Genomic DNA, 27,115 nt, shown 5'->3' with positions numbered 1-27,115 from the left:
TTAGCATTGTGGAGGACAAACGATTTAAAAGACTTGTTAAATCGTTAAATCCTAGCTATGTTCTCCCCACTAAAAGGCCATAAAAGCAGTGAAAATTTAGTTTTTACAGAATAAAATGTGAACAGGCAACACTGAGGCCTCAGTGTGTAGCTGTCCATACCTCAACGTTACAAAAGCACAACTACTGTCCACACCCCAATCACACCTCACAGTAAATGATCATTTTCCATACTGCCAGTATAAATATACACAGTATACTGACATCACTACAATATACATGTTTTACACACTCCTTTTGTTGTTGACATTTACAGGCTGTGTGCAAAAGGCCACACTCTTCAAATTCATGCCAACTAATATTTTTATGTGCAGTAGGTGTCCTACTAGAGCAAATGAAGCTTCAAGAAGCTTTGCGCTGGGATGAACCAACTGGATGAAAAGCTTCAGTGCTTCATGAAGCTTCATCTGCCCATCACTAGTTATTATGAGGGATACATTTTATGAGTGAATTTGGCTTTAAGTGACTTACAGGTTTCTTTGAAAAATACTTATATCCAGATTCTTCCTTTTTGCTGCCATCCTCCTCTCCTCCTTGCAGCGCAGGCTTGCCGCTGCTAAAACTAAACAGAGCTCCCTGAAAGGCACAGCAATCACATTGGCCATATTTGTCACATGACGTAGAACTCCAGTAGAGGACGTAATTTAACTCTTTCTGCACCGCTGGGTGAATGAGATGTTGATGGATCGTTTTTTCCCCCCCCCTTCTATCGGGTTTGATTTTCTTTACTCGAAGAGATCAAATTATTGGTGGGGACAATTCAATAATCGCTGGATACTGGTGGGGACATGTCCCTTCCGTCCATGCCTAATCTTCGCCCTTGACTACCCATAATTCATCAGTGCAAGCACCCCCCCCCCCCAAACACACACACCACACACAGAGTCAGACTAAAACAGTGCTCTGTGTGTGTGAGTACGAGTACTTCCTGTACTCTGATTACAGAAAGTACATTGTGCAGTATTATTCTCCACATTACTGCCATAACGTTGTAGATCCATCAGCTGATCAATGAGTGAAACAAATCAAAATTTATTTCAGCTTTAACAAACAAATCAACACACATGAATCATTAATCCATGTTTACCAGCTATGACTCAACACTTTAATGTCCAAACAGAGGCGCACACACAAAAAAGAAAAAAAAAAAAATACAATTCAGCAGCAAATAACATCAACATCATGGCCTGTGGTCCAATGGCAGCAGGACTCAGCTGTGGTCTCAGAGTGATGTCAGATGTACAGGGGGTGGTACTGGCGGTGAGTAAGTCTCTTCCTGCAGGTGGGACAAGTGTGTGATGATGTCAGAGAGTCTCTCAAACACTGACTGCAGAACACGTGACCACAACGGGTGGACACGACCAATCGGCCGCTCCCAACAATCTACGAAGAAAAAAAAAAAAAAAGCAAACAGAAATTAAACAACAACAACAACAACAACAACAACAACAGCCAATCAGAGCAATGCACTCAAACGTCACTGTAATACTTTCAAAGTAAAACACAAAACCAGACTGAAACTTTCAAAATAAGAGTCAGCAAATGTATGTTTATTGATTAGGTTCATTGATCAGTGGCCATGTGAATGTAGTAAAGCCTGTATTTCATTACCCACAATGCCTCAGGAAGCACACATTTCATCAAGCATTGTGTTGGACTATTTTTAGGCACACTCGAGTCACCAACACCAATTTGTTCTGAGCACGCTCACACTGAAAGAAACGTCCCCTGCATTAAATCAGCAGCGAGCTGAGGGCTGTAAAGTCGATCTTGAAGGTTACTCAGAGCTCACACTAGCTGTGTCCCAGAAGTGAGAGACTGTGAAATGGGACGGTCTAGCCTTCAGATTTGTGTCACCAGCCATCTCGATGGGCATGAATAAACTCAGCCATCTGCTCCTTGCTATCTAAAATATAACAGGACACTGGAGAAAATTCTCAATCATCTCGACCATCTTCTGTATGGACAGCAAAGGAAGAACTTCATTGCACAGAGAAAAGCTATTTCTTCTGCACACATGACAATAAACACTTTGAATCTCGCACTTTAATCAGTTTTCTGTTTGACGTTTATTCAGCTGTGTGAAAACCCCCGAGGAACCCTCCCAATGGACTAATAAAGTTTTATTTTATCTAATAACTTTAATCTCAGCCAAACCGATTTACTCAGGAACAAATAAAACAGTGAAAAAAGCCAAACAATAACATTTAAGTCATATGAGTGGCACACACACACACACACACACACACACACACACACACACACACACGTTTAACCTGAGTAGCCAAAGACGGCGGCAGGTCTGATAACGATGTGCCGGGTGTCCGCTGTTCTCTAGTGAGCTTCGACCTCCCAGCTAGCCATCAAGCTGGTGGGTAACAGACATCTCCACAAACGTCGCACTTTTGCAAATATGCGATGTCTTGATAAAGCAGATATTTGAACTTTACACAGCTACATTCTCGCCTGGAAATATGTTAAAAGTTATTTTGTGACCCAGAAAGATTAATAAGAGTAATATTAAAACTAAGTAGCAGCCGCCATTGTTGGCAACTGGAATTGACTGGGCCGCGCTATGAATTCTGGGATACGGTGGGCCACGAAAGACACACCCGACCCATCCTTCAAAATCTTGGAAAATGAAGGACGCATTTGGAGGAGCCTTCAATTTGGGACAGCCTACCTCACGTTGTTCAAGTGCTGCCTCAGGAGGATACGGCCTAGGTTTTGGGACACAGCTAGTGAATGCTGCTCGGTTTGCAGTCCTGAATATCACAGCACAAGCAGGATTCACTGCACTGTTAATGTTAGCTATGTTATATTGCTGCCTCTGTTCGGCGGTGTCGAGCCAAACGAACTTTAATGTGTGTTTGAACGAGCTGACGGTTCACTCGTTAAGCTGAAAGAAAGATGCTTTAATCACAGGAGTCACACATGTGTCCACTGTACCATCTGGGAACTCTTCTTGTTTCGTAATAACACAAACACTAAATCCTCCTTCTCTTGTGCTGTTGTGTAGCAGTGTGTACACCTGAGACTTTCACCTGTCTGTCTGTCCTGCACACTCTCTCTTTTTCTTTCTCTCTGATTGTGGAATAAAAGTATGAACATGTATTTATAAGTTACACTTGTGTTTGAATCCTGCAGCTTATCACACATTTGATTTCCATGTGTGACAACTGCAAGTGTCCAGAGTGAGGACAGACTGAGGGACCCACTGCTGCACATCATCTGTGAGGCTTTGCACCCCTGATGATCCACCAGGACAAACTCAGCAGTGTGTGAGGAAGAGGAGGAGGAAGAGCCAGCAGCAGCTGACAGATGGAGAGAATAGACAGACTGTTCCCTGTTTGTGAAGGACTGCTAGAAAAGTTTAACATAACTAATTGTCTGTCCTGAATCAGTCTTATTAGGTAATGTTCAAATAATTTTATCATTCCAGTGTTTTCAGTGTGGGAGAAAGTACTCAGGGCCTTCAAGTTACACACTATGAAAGGCAGCAACAAGTGTAATATTCAGAAACCTAAAGTATGTATCAGCAGCAGAATGGACCTAAAAATAAATGTTTGTTTCAGTTCTATGAAGCTTTGAGTATTTTGGATTAGTAGTACTGCTGTGTTTGTTGCATCATATTGCTGTAATTGTTTATATATTCTGAGGTGAGTTGATCTATAGTGTTACATCATATTCTATAAGGATGTTATGTGTTTGTATACTTTCTGAGCACGCTCACCCTGAAGGAAGTGTCCTCGGAGCTCACACTGAGCATGTGCAGCAGGATAAAGAAAGAACCTCGCTGCTGGCACTCTGTTTCAATAAAGTTCATTTTTCTGCTTTATTCATGCTGAAAAGTCTGAATACACACACACACACACACACACACACTCACACACACTCTGACTGACCTCTGAGTATCCGTCCAGACACACAGGACAGCTGATTGTCCCTGGAGTTGACCTGAAACACAAAAACATTTGAGTGAGGTCACTGACAGGGTCAGTGTATCACCTGCAGAAGTTCAAGTTCAAGATTCTTTATTTGTCACATGCATAGTATATAACACACAGTGAAACGTAGCCTGACACGCTCCTCGGCATGTGCAAAAATTTGGGGGGGGGGGGGTCGTAGAGGAAGAACATTATAAAAGTGTGTAGGGGTTGGTGTATCACCTGGAGGTGTTTGTCGGTGGCAGGAGGGTGGCACTGAGGACGGGGGGTGTGTCTTCATCTTCATCGCTGCTAACAAGATAACTCTGTACAGGTTGTCTCCAGTTCTGAGGACCTGAGTGAAAACAGTCACACAGGCATTAGACCGCTTCCTTAGTGAGAGCTCAGGCCTCAATCTAGTCTTTGGAACACAAAGTCTGACTTACCCTCATCCACCAGCTGAAGTTTTGGATACAGCAGGAAAAAAAACAAAAAAACCAAACAAACACAGAAGAAGAATTAGACATTAGCACACTTCGTGTGTGTGTGTGTGTGTGTGTGTGTGTGTGTGTGTGTGTGTGTGTGTGTGTGTGTGTGTGTGTGTGTGTGTGTGTGTGTGTGTGTGTGTGTGTGTGAGAGAGTGAGAGAGAGAGAGAGTTACCAGCACAGAGTCACTGTTGGTAGTCAGGTCGACCACAGCAGCAGCTTCTGCTCCACTCTCACAGGTGAGATCCACAACCACCTCCTCCTCACCTGAACACACACACAACCACAAACTCAGATTCGTGTACATGCTCTGCCCACACTTACACAGAGGGGAGGAGCCTGTGTTAGCCTGACATGCGGCACCGTCTCCATTCAGACCAACAGCGTGGCGATGAAATGGATTCACTGTACGCCTGCATCAGTCAGATAATTTAAAAAAAAAAAAAAAAAAAGCGAAGCCAAGCGAAGTCCAAGCGAAGCAGATGAGAAATGAAACCGAGTGTCGAGATTCAACTATTCATCATTCTCGACGTTACCCGACATCAGTGACGTAACGTGGCTCCATCTTTACGATCAAAGTGTTTCATCTCCAAGTCTGGTGATTTTATCGATAACCAATAATCAGGTAAACAGATCGAGATAAACGGGCATGAACACTCACTGTCAAACATCTGGATTCTCACAGCTTGTGGTTCTTTATACCCAAAGTGGCTCCATTTGGCGGTGCCCAGCACGAACGACTTTAAGGAGCAGAGAGGTTCCCCACAGAGCTGTGACTGTCCCGTTTTTGGTCACCTGTGTGTCAGACGTGTGGTCGCGAGTTTCAGGTGTTAAAGTCAAGTGTTAATCACACCCCTGATGAATTTCTAACTGTCAGGTGGATTTTGTTTCCTCTGGGCTGCAGGTGTGTCAGTGATCAGGAGACACCAGGAAACCCACTGACTGTATTTTCAGGTGTGGGAGGTCACCTTCAGCAGACAGCTCAGGTATGTTTATTTCTCTTAGCAGTGAGGACCTGCTACTTACATCACTTCCGGTGAGGTCTGAACATGTTTTTCTCTTCAGTTTTACTTCAAAAAGAAGCAGCTCTCTGATTGGCCGAGAGGTTGAGAGCGTGTCTAGATGAGTCAGGTCTGGTCTGAAAACACCTGTAGATGCAGGCCTATCAATGACTGTTCGATCAGTTGGAAACTGAGTGTACTGATCGGGACTGACCGTCCATCACATCAATGGTCTCTGTTGGGGGGGTGGGATCACTGTCGGCGTTCGCCGTCCTCCTGGTACTCGCAGCTCTCCCGCTCTTGGCGTTGTGTCTAGAAACCGGAGGACTTTGTGTGCTCCGCCTCTTCCTCTGAACCTGAAAACAGAATACCAGGAGGTGGAGCTTAACACACTTGACCAGGTAAACACCAGCTGACAGTGTGACAGCTGAACAGGTTAAACCACAGAAGAAGAAGATGACTTACAGAGCTGCTCATCTCTGACTTAATGATTCACCTTCACGGCACAGGTGAGGATGGAGACCAGAGAAACAGCTCAGGTACCTGCACCTGTAACAGCTGGAGTGTTATCGATTGTCAGTTTTAGACATGAATCAGTCTGCTTTGATCCACCTGTGACGATGCCCTCCAGCCAATCAGTAACAACCCTCGGCAATTCTTTTAATGAATCCATGCTGTGAGATTTTAAAAAATAAAACTAAATAAACATGGAAGAACAGAGTCCCACAGGTTTCATACACACCTCAGCCAGGTGTGTATGAATCCATCTGATCCTTGTTCATAGGGGAACAGGTAGTGATGGCCCGCTTGAAGCTGACGCTCCGGAGCGTGTGTCGAAAAAAACAACACACTGGTTCAGAAGCACTGTGTCGAGGCTTGCTTCGTTTGGCAAAAGTCACGTGACCAGTGACGTCCGAAGCTTCATTACGCACGTAACTGCTTCGGTACCTGATTCAAACGGATATAAGGAAGTGAATCATCCACGGGATTCGTGGAGTGTGTTGATGGTGACAGAGAGCGAAGAGGTGATCATTCCACTGACAGATATGGAGCCAGCGAGGAAGAGAGGACGTTATGGCGTGTGGAAATATTTTGAGTTGATTTTGCTCAATTCATTTTATCTGCCGAAGTGAAAAACTTGAAATGTCCAAAATCATGTTTTCATAATGTAAATATCATTACAGCATATGACTTTAGGAACACTTCCATGTGAATTAAAGCTAATGAAGACTACAAAAATGTATTTGACACTATATGTACATTACATTGCTACACAGTTTAGAAAAGCATTTTGTTTATTGTTTTTAGGTGATAGTCTGCAGGACCCAGGAATACCTGCATATCTACCAGCTTGCAGTGTGGTTCCTGCACTCCACAGCCTCTTCTGTTCCATGCAAGTGGATTTTCTCCAGGGCAGGAGAAACTATTTCTAAGAAAAGAAATAGACTCAGCCAGCGCACAGTAACACTAATCCTCTTTTTAAATGTAAATAACAAAAGGGCTACCTTACATTGATCATGTTTTTACTTTACAAGTTCTTGATTAGGGGTGGGTTTTGATTATCGCCTTTCTGATTACAATCCATGCTAAATTGAATAAAGTGATATTGATTCATTACAATCCTGTGTCGATTTGTAAATTAACGTTATTATGCCTGAAACGCCAGCATCTCAGGTTAAACCTCACAACATGTCGTCAAACACCATACAGCTAAAACTGTAACTGGGAGCAGGTTTACGGATTCTGCATACAAACGTGAACACAGAGCACGGACCCGACTCGTCAGAATCAGATTTTGGTGCGTCGTCGGGTCCGCGCTGTGTTTGCCTCTTTTTTTTCTTCGCTGGCTTCTGCAGCTGCAGGTTTCATAACTCTCTGTTTACATCTCTAATTAAGTCTCACATGTGTCAGCTTTCTTGTAATAGATACGAAATTATGGATATATACTGATACATGACCAGAATTGTAATATTTCTGACTGAGGCAAAACTTTCCACATTCCAATCAAATTGAATCGGATCCTGTATCGAATCAAAATGATTCTACAAATCAGTGACGATGTATTACGCAAATACGCATTACATTTTTTCAGCCCCCCAATCGAGAAAACAAAACCAATTACATGTTCAAAGCAACGGAACGGTGGCCCAATATCGCTCTTGAGTGAGCAGTGATGATTGAGCAGTCCGTTTTATTTTGCAGATTCAAGCTGCTCTTCAAAATATTCGCCACCAGATGTCACCGGAGAGGACTGTGTTGGAAAGCTTCGAGTAATGAACCATTTTTCAATACAAGCTTCAGTGCTTCAGAAAGCTTCATTTGGCCATCACTAGGAACAGGTATCTTTCTTCCTTTAGCATAAGAGACGCTGGAGCATCCTTTATGAAAGGGGAGGGGAAAAAACAAAACAAAACAAAAAAAAACATCTGACCACGCATGAAAACAAACATGACCAAAGTGGATCATGTAAATGTTCCTTCTGACTGCATTTTCCCATTTCATCCATACACCGCTGATAGATTTATAGTTTTGAACAGCAGCGGTTAAACTCACAGCTGAGCATCACACTGCTGGAATAAAAACTACTTCCTGTTGAGGTACTGTTGCACAAAGAACGCTGTACCAGCTAAAATTATGTTCTATATCAGGGGTAGGCAACTCCAGGCCTCGAGTGCCTTTGTCCTGCAGGTTTTAGATGTGTTCTTGATCAAACACAGCTGATTCAAATGGCTAAATTACCTCCTCAACATGTCTTGAAGTTCCCCAGGGGTCTGGTAATGAGCTAATCATTTGATTCAGGTGTGTTGACCCAGGGTGAGATCTAAAACCTGTAGGACACCGGCACTCGAGGCCTGGCGTTGCCTACCCCCTGATCTATATGAACAAAGTGTGCTCAAGGTTCTGTATGATCAGTGTTCATTAGTGATGTCCTTTGTTGTGGTACTGCAGGGTTTGTGTTTACTTCAGGTCAGCTGGGATCAGTGGTGATGGAGTAAATTTAATGCAGTTGCAGAATTCCTCTTCAAAAGGTGCTGCGACAGCCGCATCTGGATATTATATGCAATGGGACAGATTTACTCTGAGGTAGCAGAAGGAGCTGAATTAGTGACTCCCAAGGAGGGAGCGTGAAGGCTGCTAACCAAAATAACCCAGCGCAAAGTCAGGTTTTACTCGTTTTTTTTTTTCTCTAAAAACAGCGATGGAATTTAGATAAGAGATCTGGATGAAAGAAAATCAATCTGTAGTTCATGTTCTGCAGTGTCACGCTGTTAAAAGAAACGAGTGTGAGGCCGTTCCTTTCCTCAGCGTATGTCTCCTACCCACCTTTCCTTTACCTCAATGATCCTTCCACCGTGGGCAAGTAAAAGAGGTTAGGAAAAGGAAACAGGAGGGACCTTTGAAACTCGCACCTTTTCTCCGTACCAGAAGCTGCTTCGTCTCTGTTCAGAAAGTCAAGAGTTCCTAATCTGAGCCTGATACATAAAACCAGGACCAGCTAAACTCGTGGAGCTGCAGGGGGATCACACTAAGGTCACCAGGAGCCGAAAGAAACGCTTCTGGTGACCCAGTGACCCTGCTGTCACTGATGATGATGATGATGGAGTTTTACCTTTACAAGAATTAGAAACACGGCCTTCAAGATTTAAACAGTAGATTCAGACACACAGATACTTTAAACGTGGCATGTGTGCAGTTGAGCTTAAACTTTACTTACTGTTAGCAATAAACTGTTAGCTTCCGCTGTCACCGTCACTGCTCCTCTTAGCAGTTTACTTTTAGCCGTTAGCACCTCTCTCTTCGTCACTGTGGTTCCTACCGTTAGCGTGAAGCTAGCGTGTGTGTCAGCGACAGATTTCCGGCCTCAAACATTTTAGTAGAGTAAAAAAAATAATTAAGTCGAATAAACGTACTGCAGAGGCTAACGTTAGCTACTGTCTGTCTCACAGCCGCTTCTTTTGTACCGGAAGTGTTCAAAAACACCGGCTCATTGGCGCCCCCTGCTGCCTCACCGCGTGCATCGCAGCGTCCACTGATTGAAGGGAAGACCTTTTTAAAAAAAATATATATCTTTATGGTTTTGTTTAGTTTATTTTATGTACTCAGACTGAACTACCTGACATGTACTTCAAAGTACTGCAGTAAAAGTACAGTTACTGTGTGGTTACTGCAGGGAAAAAGGCTATAAAAACACAGGACATTCAAATGAAACTGTTTAAATAACTCAGTCAGTCGCTGAAATCAAACTATATTCATGTCAAAGTTACATTGGATTGGATTAGTAACACCTGAAAGGAGAACCTGACCTGGGACATTGAACTTGTTTTATTTTAATAAACATGACTGTATTTATTTTGTTTGTAGTTACTGATGAGGATACTAAAACTCAGAGACACATGGAACCTTTCGACTGTGTTAAGCCCGACCCGCTCAGTCTACCTGAACCATTGAAACTCAGATGTAGGAAAATCCAGACCCTTCACAAAGAGCCTGGAGATGAACCTTCACATTTCAGATGATTCATGTCTCCAAACAGGAAATGATGATCAGCTCACATCATCACCACATGCCCGCTCCACCTTTGTGGCCTCTTTGGATTCAGTGCAGAAATTGCCTCATTTCACCACTTTTAATGTCATCTGATAAAACAGGTGACAAAAAAAGGAGCATTTGTGGAGTTTGTTGCTCTGTGGACTCAGTAACACTGTGATGGAAACAGCGTCCATGAGACGGATCATAATCCCATCCACAAACTAAACTCACTTCACCTCACTGATGTTGGCATGTTCCAGCAGGTCACATAAATGAGAACAGGTGAAACTGTCCTCATTAGACATAATGAAAAAAGCCCAAAATCATTCTGCTACGTTCCTGCTGCAGACACAATCTAGAGCAGGGGTGGGGAACTCCAGGCCTCAACGTCCTGCAGGTTTTAGACATGTCCGCTGATTTAAATGACTAAATGACCTCCTCAACATGTCTTTAAGTTCTCCAGAGGCCTGTTAATGAAGTAATCATTTGATTCGGGTGCACCAAGATCTAAAACCTGCAGCCCCTCAAGGCCTGGAGTTCCTACCCCCTCCCAGACTTTCTGTGACTGAAGTAAAAATGAAGCCATGTGAATCCTGCCTGATCACAGCAAGCCTCTGACGAGCTCCTGACAGGAATCAGTTGTGTCAGTCATACCTATCTATTACTTGAGTTTGTCAGCCATCTTCAAGGTTTCTTTTCCTGGAGTGAAAGTGCGTTGCTATGAATTCTGGGATGTCATGGCTGCTTCTCTGGTCATAAATGAGCCACACTGTAAACATGCTGTGAATAAAAGGCTCGATCTGCATGGACATGTGCATTTACCTGCAAAACCACAAACAGGCAGGAAACAGACCTGAACATTTTATTATTTTCACAATAAAAGCTTCACATAAACAGCCATCTACTTCCTGTCTACACACTAATTAGCACAAGGCTGCCAGCAGTGCTTTCTGGTATTGTAGTGCTGAAGGTGAGCCGGTGCAGAGGGAGTGCTCAGTTCATGGCGAGGAACATCCAGCCGGGCCCTTCAGAATCTGTTTTAAGGCCTGGCCTTCATGAACGCCATCAGGAGAACGCCTAGCAAGCCGGAGCACCTGGACACAGAACAGGTAATAAGAGAGAGAGACACCTGAATACAGCACAGCTGAGACCATCTCACAAAACATACTCCCTGAAGTACTTAAAGAAATGTTTCTGTCTGTAAATCAAACTCTGGCCCCGCCTCTGCCTCACCTGTCTCGGTGTCACACCCGTCTCTGGACTGACTGGACTGAATTTTTGTTCCTCTTAAATTGACTAAATTCAGTCTTTGGAGTCACAGGTGAGTCTGTACCTGTCAGGCGTTTCTCCGTGCATCAGTACAAGGAAAATCTAACAGATAGGTGAAGCTGATACTCTGATCGCACCTGCCGAGTTCACACAAACTTCCTGTGAGTCTCGTCACTGTGTGCAGTTAACTTGATGTGCATTCACCTGTAGCTCTAAGTGGAGGTGAAGGTCATGTGATCCACCTGGTTCATCTTTATGTGGTTGTCGAGGATCTGAAACATTTCCTGGATGTTCGGGACGTAACCAGACTGAAGCTTCGACCACAGGGGCACATCTGAGGGGACGACAGAAAGCGTTACACCAGGAAATGAGGTCAGAGGAATGTCCCTACCTGATCTCCACAAGGAAACCTGGGTGTGTTTGTACAGTTCAAAAATGACCTCTCACCTCCTGTTTAGGAGAAGGTAACTCAGACTCGTATGGTGAAACTACAACATCCAGAGGCAGGCCGCACCTCTTACTTCCCCTTGTGTTCTGAACTCGTCGTCATCCACAGTTTTAAAGAGGCGGGCGGCACGATTCATTGAGTAACTCAGATTATAACTTTATCATTTAAAAAAAAAAAATCCTCGATTCTTCATTTAACGGACGGCACTTTAATAACAACAACGTACTTCTGATCTGGTTTCTCTCATATCACGTCATTGTACACACAATTAATAACAAAATAAATACATTAATCTGCACACCTTCATCATTTTGATTCTTGAGTTTATTCAAATATTTTTAATGGGCGGGAATTGCACAGCGATAAGCATTTCGCCGTATGTCACACAGTGCATGATATGTGACCAATAAACTTTGACTACAGACTACAACAGAAGTGTGTGAATAATAAACTGTGTTAAACCTAAAACACTGATAACAGCAGCACCGATGATGACGCTGGCACAGTTTAATGTGGAGGCGGAGTCTGTTTATACAACGTGAAGAGCAAAGAGGCAGAGGCGTTACCGACACAGTGAGCTTAGGTGGGAAGAAAGAAAGCACAGCCTCCGAAACAGCAGCGCTGTTCCTGAAGTCACCATTAAAACCTGGAAACAGCTGACCAACGGAGAAAAGCAAACTTTGTAGCTGCTCCACCCATCGCCGTTTAGTTTACAGAAAAATCTGCAGTAAAGCTGCAGAAGTAAGGCTACATCAAAATTTGCAGATGAATTGTTAACTGAGTCTGATATAATGTTTAATTTATAGAGCTCGCTGAAGGCTGACGGCAGCCAGCCCACTCTCCAGTGATCCCTACAGGGCTGAGTCTAAAGGGGGGCATAGAGTGTCCTACATCATATTTACCTCCAGGCTTTGTAACATTGTTTTTCAGATTTAAAGTGGAATAAAACTATATTGGACAACACGCAATGTGCCTCCTCGTATCGGTCTGAGCTGCCTCACCGCTTTCGGACAGACACTGTAAAACCCGATCGCACACTCGATTATTCTGGTTTACAGGCCTTCATCACTCTCTGAGCTGATACTTCCAGCTCAATCATGAACCTTCTTAAGCAGATTAAGATTCCACACAGGAACAGATCTCTCCTTTCACAATAAAAGTCCTTTACATAAATATAAAAGTTGTTTGCTGTTTTATTATATTTACTGTACAAACTACAACTTGATGTTTAATTACTGCTTACAGTGTGAAAATATCTTGGTTTACTATATATAGTAAACACACCCCAGTTCTTCCAGTTATTTATCACAATTCATGTGTTTCAAGTCCAGTGAATAGGTTGAAATGGTACAAAAGTGGTAAACTGCCAAAGGTTAAAAAAAAAAGGTAAGGTTACCCAAAACTGAAATGTAATGTATACGTCAGAATTATACAGAAAGGCCTTTTTCAGGGAACACAACATGAGTTAACAATTCAAAGCTGTTCTGCAGTATTGGAGGTTGATCAGCCTTGAAAGTTGGTGCTACTAATTCCTACAGGTGTTCCAACTTGTCTGGATTCCGTCCCCCTCTGTCTGCATGAAGCAGTGTTGGAGCACATTGTGGTACCATACCCTCATGGGCATCAGCTGAACAGTACTGTACTGTAGTGTGTTGATACAAACATGGTGAGAATAACAGTGGAAGAGACACAGACCATCATAACACATAAATGTCGATCTGTCCGACAGAGAAACTGCAAAGAAAGTCAAAGTGTCAGTGAGTCCAGTTTCCTTTAGCATCGAAAGGCTCAGAAACAAACTGTGACAGGAAGAGGTCTGCAGACCCAAAGACACGACTGAATCAGAGGACACGTTCCTGAGAGTTAACAGCTGTGATATAGGCGACTCACAGGACAACAGCTTCAAGCAGCTTAATAGTGGTCGTAGTGAGAAAGTCTCAGTTTCAGGTGTAAAGAGAAGGCTTTGAGCTGCAGGTTTGACAGGACGAGCTGCAGCAAGAAAGCCAGACGTCAGAATAAGACAAAGAGGCTTGTCTGGGCCATGAAACACCGACATTGCACTACTGAAGACTGGAAGAAGGTATCATTGACTGATGGATCAACATTTGGACTCTTCGTTTCATCACTCAGGATCTTTGTGCGCCGTGGAGTAGGTGAAAGGATGGTTCCACAGTGTGTGGCATCAACATGGAGGAGGAAGTGTGATGGTCTGGGGCTGTTTGCTGGATCCAGGGTCGGTGACTTGTACAGAGTGAGAGGCTCCCTGAACCAGAACACACAGCACTCTGCAGCTCCATGCAGCACCCTCTGGTATGAGGCTAGTTGTGGTGTTCGAAAACGTTTGACAGGTAGTGCATTTTATAGATATTATAAGCAGTTTTGGTCAAGTTACTTGAAAAAAGTAATCAGTAACTAATTACTTCCCCCAAAAAGTAATCCTGTTACTTTACTGATTACTTATTTTCAAAAGTAATTACTTAGTTACTTTTTTAAAAACACAATTTACAACCTGAATAGGTGATAAAGCGATAGATCTTTCAGCCCAATTCTACTTTTTCTGCAATTTACTGTTACAAGTAACGCATTATTGCCCATCTCTGATTATAAGAGGGTTTTTTTTTGTTTTTTAGAAAAACCATGAAACTCTGCGTGATTTCAGAAAAATCACACCATGGAGCCCTGCTCTAAGAAATGGTCACAGATTTAACTCCATTTGTAAAGCTGATTTAACAAATAAGTGTTCATAGTTTTTAGTGTTTGTGTAGCATCACCTAGTGCAAGTGTGTTTCGGAAAAATACACTGCTCAAAAAAATAAATAAAGGGAACACAAAAATAAACATCCCATATCTGAATGAATGAAATACTCTTAATACTTTGTTCTTTACATAGTTGAATATGCTGACAAAAAAAAAAAAAAAGTCACAAAAATTATCAATGGGAATCACATATAGCAACCCATGGAGGTCTGGATTTGGAGTTAGGGCTGCTCGATTATGGCAAAAATGATAATCACGATTATTTTCACTGAAATTGAGATCACGATTATTTGACGATATTTATTTAACCCTTTAAGACCTACTATAGAACCAAGTCCACCAGAGCTTATATTATTTTTTTTTACATGCTGTAGTGCCATTTGTGGGAGCATTTCAAGTTGCTATACATCAATACAACTGTTATAGCCCATATTTTAATAATATGTATGCATTAAGTCCATAGTAATTATATAAATTGCAAAAAAGTGCAATAAACTACAAAAAAAATTGAAAATTGCTTTTGTTTTGTTTACATATATTTCTACTTGGAGAAATTTAAGAGGCTTATCCCTCAAAACTTTAAATACAATAAAGTTGCAAAAAATAGTTTCCCACCACAGGAAATTTATTTTGAGTGTCTTCATAGTTTTATTTTGGAGATACAGCAATTTTTATATACTGCAGGAAAAACAAAAAACAATCCTATGATGCAAATTTGCAAAGAAAACAGCAGGTGCATCATTTCACTGTGGGAAGTGTTACGAACAGCTGATTGGAACGGCAAAGCGTGTTTCTGGAATATTATGTTTTTGTTCCTGCAAGCGCTTTTTATGCAATTTTTGCAAAGCTATATGTGGAACGAAACCGTGACCGAGGAAAAGCTGATGGCATAAGATGTAAGTACAACTCCTCCGGTTTCATATGCAAAACAAATTATTGCGCTAGCTTACACGGTTCAGGTTCTACAGGGATTTAAAAATAGTTACGCAAAATGGAGCGTGCTGCTCTGACCGGCTTTAAAGGGTTAACAATGACTTTAAAAAAATAATATAAAATAGTGTGCAACACCACTGAAGTTTTTTTTTTAAAACTCTCTTTTCAACCAACGGCAGTCACTCTCCAAATAACTTCTGCTTAGCTTTCCGAGCTTCCCTCGGGTCCTCTTAATCAGCGGTCTCCAACCTTTTTTGCGCCACGGACCGGTTTATGCCCGACAATATTTTCACGGACCGGCCTTTAAGGTGTCGCGGATAAATGAGGGAGGGGCTAATAATCGGCTCAGTCATTTTTAATGATCGTTGAAAGCCCAGATTGTAATCGTGATTAAAATTCGATTAATTGAGCAGCCCTATTTGGAGTCACACTCAAAATTAAAAGTGTAAAAACACACTACAGGCTGAAGCAACTTTTATGTAAGGTCCTTAAAACACGTCAAAATGAGGCTCAGTAGTGTGTGTGGCCTCCACGTGCCTGTATGACCTTCCAACAATGCCTGGGCATACTCCTGATGAGGTGGCCAATTGTCTCCTGAGCCATCTCCTCCCACACCTGGACTGAAGCATCTGCCAACTCCTGGATGGAGCAAGACATGATGTCCCAGATGTGCTCAGTTGGATTCAGGTCTGTGGAACAGGGGGGCCAGTCCACAGCATCAATGCCTTAGTCTTGCAGGAACTGCTGACACACTCCAGCCACATGAGGTCTAGCATTGTCTTGCATTAGGAGGAGCCCTTGTGAGACGATAGGCTCACAAGGGCTCTACGGATCTCATCTCATTCCTAATGGCAGTCAGGCTACCTCTGGTGAGCACATGGAGGGATGTGCAGCCCCCCAAAGAAATGCACCCCCACACCATTACTGACCCACTGCCAAACCGGTTATACTTGAGGATGTTGCAGGCAGAACGTTCTCCACGGCATCTCGAGACTGTCATGTCTGCCACATGTGCTCAGTGTGAACCTGCCTTCATCTGTGAAGAGCACAGGGCACCTTGGTGATATCTGACAAAACCCAAGCGTCCTGCACGGTGTTGGGCTGCAAGCACAACCCCCGCCTGTGGATGTCAGGCCCTCATGGAGTCTGTTTCTGACCGTTTGAGCAGACACATGCACATTTGTGGCCTGCTGGAGGTCACTTTGCACGACTCTGGCAGTGCTCCTCCTGTTCCTCCTTGCACAGAGGTGGAGGTAGCAGTCCTGCTGCTGTGTTGTTGCCCTCCTACGGCCTACTCCATGTCTCCTGATGTACTGGCCTGACTCCTGGTAGTGCCTCCTTGCCCTGGACAGTACGCTGACAGACACAGCAAGCCTTCTTGCCACAGCTCGCATTGATGTGCCATCCTGGATGAGCTGCACTACCTGAGCCACTTGTGCGGGTTGTAGACTCCGTCTCATACTACCACTAGAGTGAAAATACTGCCAGCATTCAAAAGTGACCAAAATGTCAGCCAGAAAGCATAGGTGGTCTGTGGTCACCCCCTGCAGAACTGCTCCTTTATTGGGGATGTCTTGCTAATTGCCTATAACTTGTTGTCCACTTCATTTGCACAACAGCATGTGACACTGATTGTCAATCAGTGTTGGTTCCTATGTGGACAGTTTGATTTCACAGAAGTGTGATTGGTCTTGGAGTTACATTGTGTTGTTTAGTTGTGTTCCCTTTATTTTTTTGACCAGTGTAGATTGATGTGTATGACGGACCAAAAACAGAAGCCTCCAAGGAACAAATGATATACTTTCAGGAAACCTTATTTCCCTGTGTTGGTTTATAACTACTGTTGGCAAACTGCTGTGTAATTAGGTGTATGGGGTCCTCTACAATTCTTGTGGCTTTGTGGATGCAAAAAGTGTCCGCGATGGAGGAAAGAGAGGCTCCAATGATCTTCTCAGCTGTTCCCACTATCCGCTGTAGGGTGTTAAGATCCGATATGGTGCAGTTACCACACCAGACAGTGATGCAGCTGCTTAGGATGCTCTGGAAGTACCTCAGTAGAAGGTGGTGCAGCATCTGGAACACTTAGCCTCATTTTTGCTTTTAGCCCTAATGGTTTCCGCTCAGTTATCACTTATCACTTCTGTCACTCGTTAGCTAACCTAAACTAATTTAGGTCTGTTAGCAGCAGCAACCAATGAAACAAATGACATCACTCTGTAGGGCTGTGCGATATGACCAAAATCTCATATTCCGATATAAGACATTTATCGTCCCGACCACGATATAAAAAATTTAACATTTTCTGTAAATTCTGTGATTCTTGGGCAGCTCGACTTGCGTGAAGTGTTTCGAGCTGGGTGTCCTTTACCTGGAATCCAGTGTTTTAACTCATGCATGAAACTATACATTTTTAGACATAGATTGTAAAGGCCGCCCTTCTCTTTGTGAGTGTTTATTACACGGCATGTTGCGGGGAAAAGCTTGTTCTAACGTTTGAGTCTGAAGTTTATTTTTTAGCACCTGACGGCTCTTTTTGCTTCTCATCCGTAAACACTCTGCATACAGCGGAGCCACGCGATGGTTTTACCGTCATTGTTGCTAACGACAGCACGTAAAAAACAGGCGCTTGTCCGTCCATAGTGTGGTTATATTAAATATAAGAGAAAGAGAGAGCTTTAAGAAATTAATATAGTCACTACAGTGACCATAGAAATAATGAAAAAATATTGCTGTAAACAGTTTATTTTGCGACACCACGAAACAAATGATAGCGTGATAGGAAACGATAGATGTTTTTATATCGTCATCGAACATTTATGGACGATCTGAGAACTGTCGACATTGCCTGGGACGAAGCTGAAGCAGTCGCTGCTGACCGACATCGATGGAGATCACTAGCTGCCCGATGCGCCGCTCGGCGTAGGAGGAACTAAGTGCTAAGTGTGCATCCGATATATATCGTTATATTGAACAGCCCTATCTGTGAATGTTTTTTGTTTTTAAATCAAGCTTCACATACAGTTTGTTTGAGCAGAGCTCCAGGATAGAAATTAGACTGAATACATACATGTTCTCTTTAATAACTCACACAAAGAAAAGAGTGAGAGATCATGTCTAAGACATGTACGCAGAGCTTGCTGTCAGAGTGACAGGAAGTATGAGCACTTTCATATAAGTAAAACAACAAACTGGGTTTCTGGTACAGATCAGGCAGCATTACAGCAGGATGTGAGGTCAGCAGTGATGTAATTGGTTATAGTAAGAAGTGCTGTTCTGTTTCTGATGACTGACAGTTTATTACTCTGAATACTTTGACTTTAGTGCAGACAAGCGTCCAGGAAGACTAGCAACCACTGTTGTGGAAGCTAATGGGGTTCCTTATAAATAAACAAATAAACAAACAAGCGTGAACTACTACAGTAATTTGAGTTGTAGTACTGAAACTGTGTCACAAGCACGATGTTAACACAAAGGTCTGGTCCAATCAGAACTCACCATTTAGTGTGACCTCAAAGGCTCCAGTGGACAGGAAGTGAGTCTCCATCATGTTACAGAGGAAGAAGGCCATGAGGCAGGAGAAGATCTGCAACAGAAGCACAGTGTCCGTTACCATGGTAATCAGTAAACAGCACCCATTACCGTGGTAACAGCAGCAGGATAGGCGGACGATTCTACAAGCTAGCGCTCTGATCACACCATAACCTCAGTCATCAGTCTATTCATGAGTGTTTTTCCAAGGTCATTTAAATCATTCCTCAGTTTAAATGAGCTACACTGACAGCCTGGAGAAACAGGGATTGGTGAGATTTGGCCTGTCAAGCTCCTTTTCCATTACTACCTACTGGGATCAACTTGCCACGACTCGGAGCTCATCTACAATCACAATGAACACCGGTGTACCACAAGGCTGTGTGATGAGCCCTTTCGTCTACTCCCTCTTCACCCACGACTGCAGACCGGCTGATGGTTCCAACACCATCATTAAGTTTGCAGATGACACCACGGTGATTGGCCTCATCAGTGACAAGGATGAGGCCGCCTACAGGGAGGAGGTGGATCGTCTGGCTGAGTGGTGCGACAGAAACAACCTGCTGCTTAACACCGAGAAGACCAAGGAGCTCATCGTGGTCTACAGGAGGAATGCTGACCCACATCCACATTAAGGGGACGGCTGTGGAGCGTGTGAGCAGCTTCAAGTTCCTGGGAGTCCACATCTCCGAGGATCTCACCTGGACGACCAACTGCTCCAAGCTGGTCAAGAAGGCTCACCAGCGCCTCTTCTTCTTGAGGACTCTGAGGAAGAACCACCTGTCCTCAGACATCCTGGTGAACTTCTATCGCTGCACCATCGAGAGCATCCTGACCAACTGTATAACAGTCTGGTACGGGAACTGCTCTGCCTCGGACCAGAAGGCGTTGCAGAGGGTCGTGAAAACTGCCCAGCGCATCGCCGGAGCACCACTTCCTGCCATAAAGGACATCTACAGGAAGCGGTGTCTGAAAAGGGCTGGGAAAATCATCAAAGACCCCAGTCACCGTTCACATGGACTCTTCACCCTCCTGCCCTCTGGGAGGCGCTACAGGAGCCTCCGGACTAAGACCACCAGGTACCGGAACAGCTTCTTCCCCACAGCTGTCAGACTCCTGACATCTGACCCACGTTAAACTCAAGGACTGAACACACACACACCCACAATGGACAACTGTACCCTCAAACACACAATAATAACATGGACTGAACCACCACTCACAACCACTAGCACTTTATATAGCCTCTGTAGAAATTATCCACACCCTCACTTATCTTAACTGCACTACTGTATAGCTCTGTGTAAATAATCATTCTGTACATTTGATAATTTTTAATCCTACAACTGTTTACAACTTGCATAGTTCCCATTTCTGTATAGCTGTATATCTCAGATTTCTGTATAGTTTTTTTATTTCATATTTATATCCTGTACATAGCTTGTACTCACTACAGCCTGTACATACTTATAGTTGTACAGTATTCATAACATACTTCACACCGTGTACATTATAACATACCACAATAGACCCATTTCTGTAATATACTTACATATCTATATTATTGCTAATATATATTGTAATATATCTATATCATGGCTAAAGCACTTCTGGATGGATGCAAACTGCATTTCGTTGCCCTGTACCTGTGCATGTGCAATGACAATAAAGTTGAATTCTAATTCTAATTAAAAAAAATATATGGTGGTTTAGATTTTCGTGAGTGACACACTCTCAGACTCATCGAACGATACTACTGACCAGCCAATCAGTGGCATGCAGTCAGACGATGTCACATTTTAGTACCTGCCCGGATCGATTGGAATCCTGGGAAAGCAGTTACAAAAAAAAAAAAAAAAAAAAAAAAAAAAGTACCAGGTGCTGTGACCTGATGCAAAACCCGGCAAACGGTGATGAACCGTGCAGAGTTGATTTGAGCAGGCACTAATGGAAAAAGAGCTTCAGAGTTAAGAGACTTGAGCTCACCTGTTGGATCCATAACCAGCACTGATTAGTGCATCAGATAGTACAGCGACTATCTGGCTCTTTGGATAAGTTATACTTGCAGATGTTTGAAGAATGAATGGAGAGCAAAGGACTCCAGTAATGTTTTTTTCACAGCAGGTGGGCATGTTCCAGTAGCTCTGATGTCACGGCAAAATGTGTAATAGGCACGCTAGTCCACTGTATCCATTTACACACCCATGTAAAAATTGGATTACCAGCAGGGGGAGCTAATGTATTTAAAGTCAAGTCAGTAGAGAGCAAAAAACATTAATTCCAGGGTCCTTAATCAGCAAAATCCATTATACTATGCTAATATGTATTTCCATGTAAATGTCTGTATAAACACGTTGCTGTGATTATATTCATGTTGGCTTGAAATAAAACGTCTCCTTCTGCTGGTACTACAGATTACTGCAACTTCTGCAAGCGTGTACATTTCACATTTTGGAGAGGCAAAGCGTGACATGGAAACAGTGGACGAGCGTGTTGATGGAATGGTAGATTTACTGTCATTAGTAAGTCCCACCTGAAACAACAGTGTGGGTGGAGTTTGCCTGTATGTGTCATCAGTTTGTGATTAAACATTATCAGTATTGAACAGCGGCTCAGGCAGCACCAATCAAGAACCACTAACAAACAGCCAATCACGGAGCTATGCACATGTGCTATCTGCTAAGTGCTGGTACCTTGTTGTTCTGACTCCAGGTCCAGGCAGGTGGCGTCTGGAGGTGGAGAAGCGAGAAGGGGTTCTGACCACTGACGATAACCAAAATGGAGAGCAGCTTCAGATACGAGATCAGCTGAGCCGCACACCTGACGGGAGGAGGCAGGTTAGACACAGCTGTAGAGGCTGGGGACAGAGTTTACAGACGGAGCACCTCACCTGCTGAAGCCAGTGGGAGGGTAGTTCTCGCCTTGGATGCGGATGTCCGGGTACACCTCACTGATGGCCTGAGAGTAATCCTGGAAGACTTTACTGTAACCTCAGGAGATACTGAAAGAAGCACATCAGTTAGGTGATTATAATCTGTCACACTTACACACACACACACTGTCACACACAATAACATTAGCCGATCAATTATCAGGTGTATTTTTTTTATTTTCCCGAAAGACGGACGTTGAAGACAAGAACACCTGCCTTAAGGTGTCCAATTAGATGGTCAGAAGCGAAGCAACTCGAACTTGATCAGCCAACAAAATCCGGGTAGTCTCCAAATTCCAACCGACCAAATGAGCAAAGTTGGGTTACCCGAAGCTCGTTAACGACAAGTATTCACCGCTAGTTAGCGCTGGCGCCGTAGATCACGCTAACTTAACTCGTATTGTCGATGGTTTGTGTTTAGATTTTCACCCACCCTGTCTTTAGTTTCTCTTCACCTCGGTCATTCTCACGGATGCTCACCGCTAGCCTCCGTTAGCTTCTGCGTTAACTCACCAGTACTGGAACCGCAGTACGGGGCCGCTGTAGATCGCCGCCTTAGCGGGCTTTCCCGGTTCCGTGTCCGGGAAGACGGCCGGGTTGTCGGGTGGTTGGTGCCCACTCTGCGAGCTCGACCTTCCGACATAAATGTCCCGGAGGGTGAGCGCCGTGAAGAGGAACAGGGCCACCAGAAGGCCAGTCTGGCTGTACTCCGCCATGACTGCAGTAGTCAAACACAGGAATCGGAAGCAGAACTACATTCGCTGATGCCACGCTTCCGCTCTGCTCTTTCACATTAAAAGAAACGTCCAGCGGGAAAAATGACGGTTTTTGATACATATTCAGCGGGCTTTAAATATTTTGATTGGAGCGATAAAGCTGGTTCGTGTTTAGATAATCTGAAATTTTTTTATCTGAAACATCAGCGGTGCGGTGAAGGGGGGGGGGGGTTGTTTTTTTTTTACTCATCTATAATCACATAGTGACGTCACATTCATCCGACACAAAGTGGTAAACAGTGTAACGTCATAAACGTGGGACACAGCGTAGCGTGTGGTTGGAGGCGCCAAGGTGATAGAACAGATACAAGCAAATAAAATCGGGGATTTAATGATTTATTCAGCCTCTGACCCCGAGCACAGAGCACCTAACAGCTGACGTCACACAGGTACGTTTCCGCTGTACGGTCATGTTAAAGATTGCAATATCGAAGAAAAGAAAAAGGAGGTGTGATTCTGTTCTGAATGATTCAATATGTCGCTTGTCTCTGAGATTGTCATTGTTATTGTTCTAAATAAAGTTCATTAAAAAAAAGATGCAATATCGAGCTGTTAACAGGAGAACGCATGAGATGTCTTTAATTAATGTAGGGGAGAGTGGGGTGAGTTGTGCCAGTTTTTACTTAAAGTGATTTTAAAGCGACCGTAATGTCCAACTAAAACATGTACACATATTTCAGGATGTTGAGCAGTAAAAATGTTCTGACATGTTCAGAACAAAATGACATTCAAATGAAGACGAAATTAACTGCAGTTGTCTTCACAAATCTGGCCTACTCCATAACATCCCAGCTGTTGATGCTACTCACTGCTCCCTTCTGGCTCTACCACCAAGTTTTTGTGATGCGGTTAATGGTTTTATGCACATTTTCTCTATGGGAAATAATTATGAATATTCTCTATTACTTTTTCTTAATAAATGCACACTTAGCCACACCTGCTTTTGCATGTGATATCCCTGCCAGCTGGATCAAAATCTAATTTCTTTGTGCATGAACTGGTTTTTGAGTATTCACAAAGAAACGAACATATAAAGGCTGCTAGTGCCTTTTAGATGTTGTGTCAAAGACTTGATGGCATTTCCATCTGTAGCATCCAGCCGAACTGAGAAGGCCAGAACTGATGGTTGTTGAATGACTTTTATTATTCCTTGCCGTGTATCAGACAACGAACCAACGTAAGAGCTTATTCCCCTGTCGACTGTAGCTAGAGCCATTCATTTTTCTACTATTGTTTTTCTCTCCCTTTTCTCCATTATCAGTAGTTTGCAGTTTTCTTGCGTCTTTTGTTACATCAAGCTAGTTTCCGTTTGCAACATTCACGTCTGGTCACACAGTAAGTTACTAAATCAAAAGCACAAACATTATATTACGTTATATTATATATTAGCTAGCTTTACATATTCACTTTTACACCATCCATCTTCTTCTTTTCCATGTATCATTTTAATGTCATCCTGGATGTTGATCTCCCTCGCCACCTGACGAATGGACTTCCCTTCTCCACCTCATTCACTCAGTAAACTCTCTCTATTATAACTCTGTGGCATGAGGGTCTGTTTCTGTTTTTGGTCTGAAATTAAGAATGTCACAGTGGAAAACTATAAAAATACAATCTACAGTTACAATAAAATAATATGTTTAAAATATTCATAAGTGTGGCCCCTTGGCACAAATTACCCCAACAACACCATTTTGAAAAAAGGCATCATCCAACAGTTTTGAGTATCGACTCACAGTCTAGCTTACCAAATCTCTAACACATCTGTGAAATGTTTTCAGACTTTTCTATAACTGTTCATACGCAACAATCAAAAACCAAATCACCCCACTTTCCCCTGTGCCAAATAATAGCAGCTGATCTTCACAGCTACCTGAGGAACAGCTGAGCTGAACTTCCTCCTGACATGAAGCTTAATAAACAGAAACAGGCAGTTTTCTCTTCTTCTCCACACAGACTGTGACAGTAAAACACAAGTTTTTGTTTAACTGGTGTGATCCGTTTACATATTCCACTCTCCGTGATCAGCAGGTGTTAAACAGCTGACAGGTGAACAGGATGTTTGCAGGTAAACTTGAGGCTTTGTCTGTAGCGTCATGAGGAAAATGTTGGCTTGTTATTTAAGTTACAGAAGGACAGAGGTGTGAGACTAGGTGGAAGACTTTTTGATTTAAAAAAAAAAAAAAAATTCAAATAATTGAATTGTGGTCTGATGAGAATATTGTAGAGCTGGGCGATAGAACGATAACGATATGTATTGCGATATAACTTTTTCTTGATAGAAAAATTAAACTATTGCGATAGACCTTGCCGCTCTTATCCTCTTAAAAAAAAAGAAAAAAAAGAACAGCCAATCCAAATTAAGTAGCGCAGAGCCGAACCAATCACAGCCGCAGCGTCACGTGACGTGAAGTGACTTGTTACGTACAGCAGCCAGCCACCGTACCGCCCGGGTAATGGAGGAAATGAGTTTGCCGACTAGAAAAATCAACCGAGCGTGACCACGCTCGGAAGAGAAAACAGATGATGGTTCCAATGCCGGAGAGATTGTCGAACGGAAGAGCCATAGAAGTTCCATAGTGTGAAGGTATTTCGGCTATTTCAAGTCTGACAAAAAACAGAGTAGCGTTCACTGTAAATTGCTCAGGCTATGTCCACACGTACCTGGGTATTTTTGAAAATGCAGATTTTTTCTATGCGTTTGCACCTTTCGTCCACACGTAAACGCCGTTTTTGGTCACTGAAAACGAAGATTTTTAAAAACTCCGGCCATGGTGGATATTTTTGAAAACTCCGTTTTTGTATTTACGTGTGGACTAGAAAAACGGAGAAAACACAGCGTCAAAAATGTGCGCATTTTTTGACGTCACACTGTGCGCCACGTTATTGTGTCGGTGAAATGAATTTCTACAATACTGTTACTGTTAATTCTACTCTCTGCAGTGTTTAAATGCTTACATATACACACAGTTACTGTCCCTCCACACATACGACCCGGTTCTGCTTTTATTAGTGATGTGCGGATCGATCCTGAAATATCGATTCCTCCGATACCAGTCATTTATGTTCTAGAATCGATTCTCACATTAAAATATTGATGTTTTTAGTAATTTAGGGTTAATTTGTAGTTTATCATTAACAGCAACACAGTGGAAAGAAACTATAACATTCGGATTGTCTACATTCAACAGCTACAGTGGGGCAAAAAAGTATTTAGTCAGCCACCGATTGTACAAGTTCCCCCACTTAAAATGATGACAGAGGTCAGTAATTTGCACCAGAGGTACACTTCAACTGTGAGAGACAGAATGTGAAAAAAAAATCCATGAATTCACATGGTAGGATTTGTAAAGAATTTATTCGTAAATTAGGGTGGAAAATAAGTATTTGGTCACCTCAAACAAGGAAAATCTCTGGCTCTCACAGACCTGTAACGTCTTCTGTAAGAAGCTTTTCTGTCCCCCACTCGTTACCTGTATGAATGGCACCTGTTTGAACTCATCATCTGTATAAAAGACACCTGTCCACAGCCTCAAACAGTCAGACTCCAAACTCCGCCATGGCCAAGACCAAAGAGCTTTCAAAGGACACCAGGAAAAGTATTGTAGACCTGCACCAGACTGGGAAGAGTGAATCTACAATAGGCAAGCAGCTTGGTGTGAAAAAATCAACTGTGGGAGCAATCATCAGAAAATGGAAGACATACAAGACCACTGATAATCTCCCTCGATCTGGGGCTCCACGCAAGATCTCATCCTGTGGGGTCAAAATGATCATGAGAACGGTGAGCAAAGATCCCAGAACCACACGGGGGGACCTGGTAAATGACCTGCAGAGAGCTGGGACCAAAGTAACAAAGGTCACCATCAGTAACACACTACAACGGCAGGGAATCAAATCCCGCAGTGCCAGACGTGTTCCGCTGCTGAAGCCAGTGCATGTCCAGGCCCGTCTGAAGTTTGCCAGAGAGCACATGGATGATACAGCAGAGGATTGGGGGAATGTCATGTGGTCAGATGAAACCAAAGTAGAACTTTTTGGTATAAACTCAACTCGTCGTGTTTGGAGGAAGAAGAATACAGAGTTGCATCCCAAGAACACCATACCTACTGTGAAGCATGGGGGTGGAAACATCATGCTATGGGGCTGTTTTTCTGCCAAGGGGACAGGACGACTGATCCGTGTTAAGGACAGAATGAATGGGGCCATGTATGGTGAGATTTTGAGCCAAAACCTCCTTCCATCAGTGAGAACTTTGAAGATGAAACGAGGCTGGGTCTTCCAACATGACAATGATCCAAAACACACCGCCCGGGCAACAAAGGAGTGGCTCCGTAAGAAGCATTTGAAAGTCCTGGAGTGGCCTAGCCAGTCTCCAGACCTCAACCCCATAGAAAATCTGTGGCGGGAGTTGAAAGTCCGTGTTGCTCGGCGACAGCCCCAAAACATCACTGCTCTCGAGAAGATCTGC

At 43.2% G+C, this 27,115-nt stretch overlaps 3 protein-coding genes and 1 long non-coding RNA gene across 10 annotated transcripts in view; 2 read left to right on the top strand and 2 right to left on the bottom strand.

The window, feature by feature from the left end:
* Nucleotides 1-1,367, top strand: part of LOC146717148 (uncharacterized) — a 3,789-nt gene extending 2,422 nt beyond the window's left edge. Inside the window, exon 2 of the long non-coding RNA XR_014922814.1 lies at nt 1-1,367. This exon is cut by the window's left edge and continues 60 nt beyond it. This is a non-coding gene — a long non-coding RNA (uncharacterized LOC146717148).
* Nucleotides 1,135-9,252, bottom strand: rnf4 (ring finger protein 4). 6 transcript variants are annotated; one of them, XM_085472240.1, is made up of 9 exons: nt 9,187-9,252; nt 8,796-8,911; nt 5,937-6,029; nt 5,686-5,827; nt 4,646-4,737; nt 4,431-4,443; nt 4,228-4,339; nt 3,964-4,015; nt 1,135-1,441 (listed from the first exon to the last, which is right to left on the bottom strand). In XM_085472240.1, the coding sequence occupies exons 3-9, from the start codon at nt 5,946-5,948 to the stop codon at nt 1,292-1,294; spliced, it is 573 nt and encodes a 190-aa protein (XP_085328366.1). In that variant the 5' UTR covers nt 5,949-6,029; nt 8,796-8,911; nt 9,187-9,252; the 3' UTR covers nt 1,135-1,291. The 6 variants fall into 6 exon arrangements, with proteins under 6 accessions (XP_085328366.1, XP_085328356.1, XP_085328348.1 ...); XM_085472230.1 differs by having other exon boundaries at nt 5,937-6,020; XM_085472259.1 differs by lacking the exon at nt 8,796-8,911 and adding an exon at nt 3,792-3,865 and having other exon boundaries at nt 1,378-1,441; nt 5,937-6,020; nt 9,187-9,250.
* A 1,597-nt stretch (nt 9,253-10,849) lies between these two features.
* Nucleotides 10,850-22,650, bottom strand: selenot2 (selenoprotein T, 2). Its single transcript, XM_085472202.1, has 6 exons — nt 22,382-22,650; nt 21,827-21,937; nt 21,630-21,756; nt 18,904-18,991; nt 11,475-11,604; nt 10,850-11,095 (listed from the first exon to the last, which is right to left on the bottom strand). The coding sequence occupies exons 1-5, from the start codon at nt 22,582-22,584 to the stop codon at nt 11,483-11,485; spliced, it is 651 nt and encodes a 216-aa protein (XP_085328328.1). The 5' UTR covers nt 22,585-22,650; the 3' UTR covers nt 10,850-11,095; nt 11,475-11,482.
* Nucleotides 21,905-27,115, top strand: part of cox18 (cytochrome c oxidase assembly factor COX18) — a 17,935-nt gene continuing 12,724 nt past the window's right edge. The window contains exon 1 of one of the 2 annotated variants that reach the window (XM_085472189.1): nt 21,905-21,959. The gene's annotated coding sequence lies outside the window, so the exon portion shown is untranslated. Of the gene's footprint in view, nt 21,960-22,840; nt 23,034-27,115 lie in introns of those variants that run through there. The other variant, XM_085472182.1, reaches the window with a different exon arrangement.

This window comes from Copadichromis virginalis, linkage group LG2 (assembly GCF_057382275.1).
Source record: "Copadichromis virginalis isolate Kocher_CV1m ecotype Utaka linkage group LG2, C_Virginalis_male_GT1.1, whole genome shotgun sequence".
In the NCBI taxonomy this organism is placed as follows: domain Eukaryota; kingdom Metazoa; phylum Chordata; class Actinopteri; order Cichliformes; family Cichlidae; genus Copadichromis; species Copadichromis virginalis.
Note: the sequence above shows the minus strand (reverse complement) of the source record. Positions and strands in the feature narration are given on the sequence as shown.

Excerpts from the sequence above, each read along its gene's own strand:
- rnf4 (XM_085472240.1), bottom strand. Across the intron at positions 4,016-4,227 it reads CCACCGACAAACACCTCCAG|GTCAACTCCAGGGACAATCA; the intron begins GTGATACACCAA and ends TTTGTGTTTCAG. Across the intron at positions 1,442-3,963 it reads GTCTGGACGGATACTCAGAG|ATTGTTGGGAGCGGCCGATT; the intron begins GTCAGTCAGAGT and ends TTTTCTTCGTAG.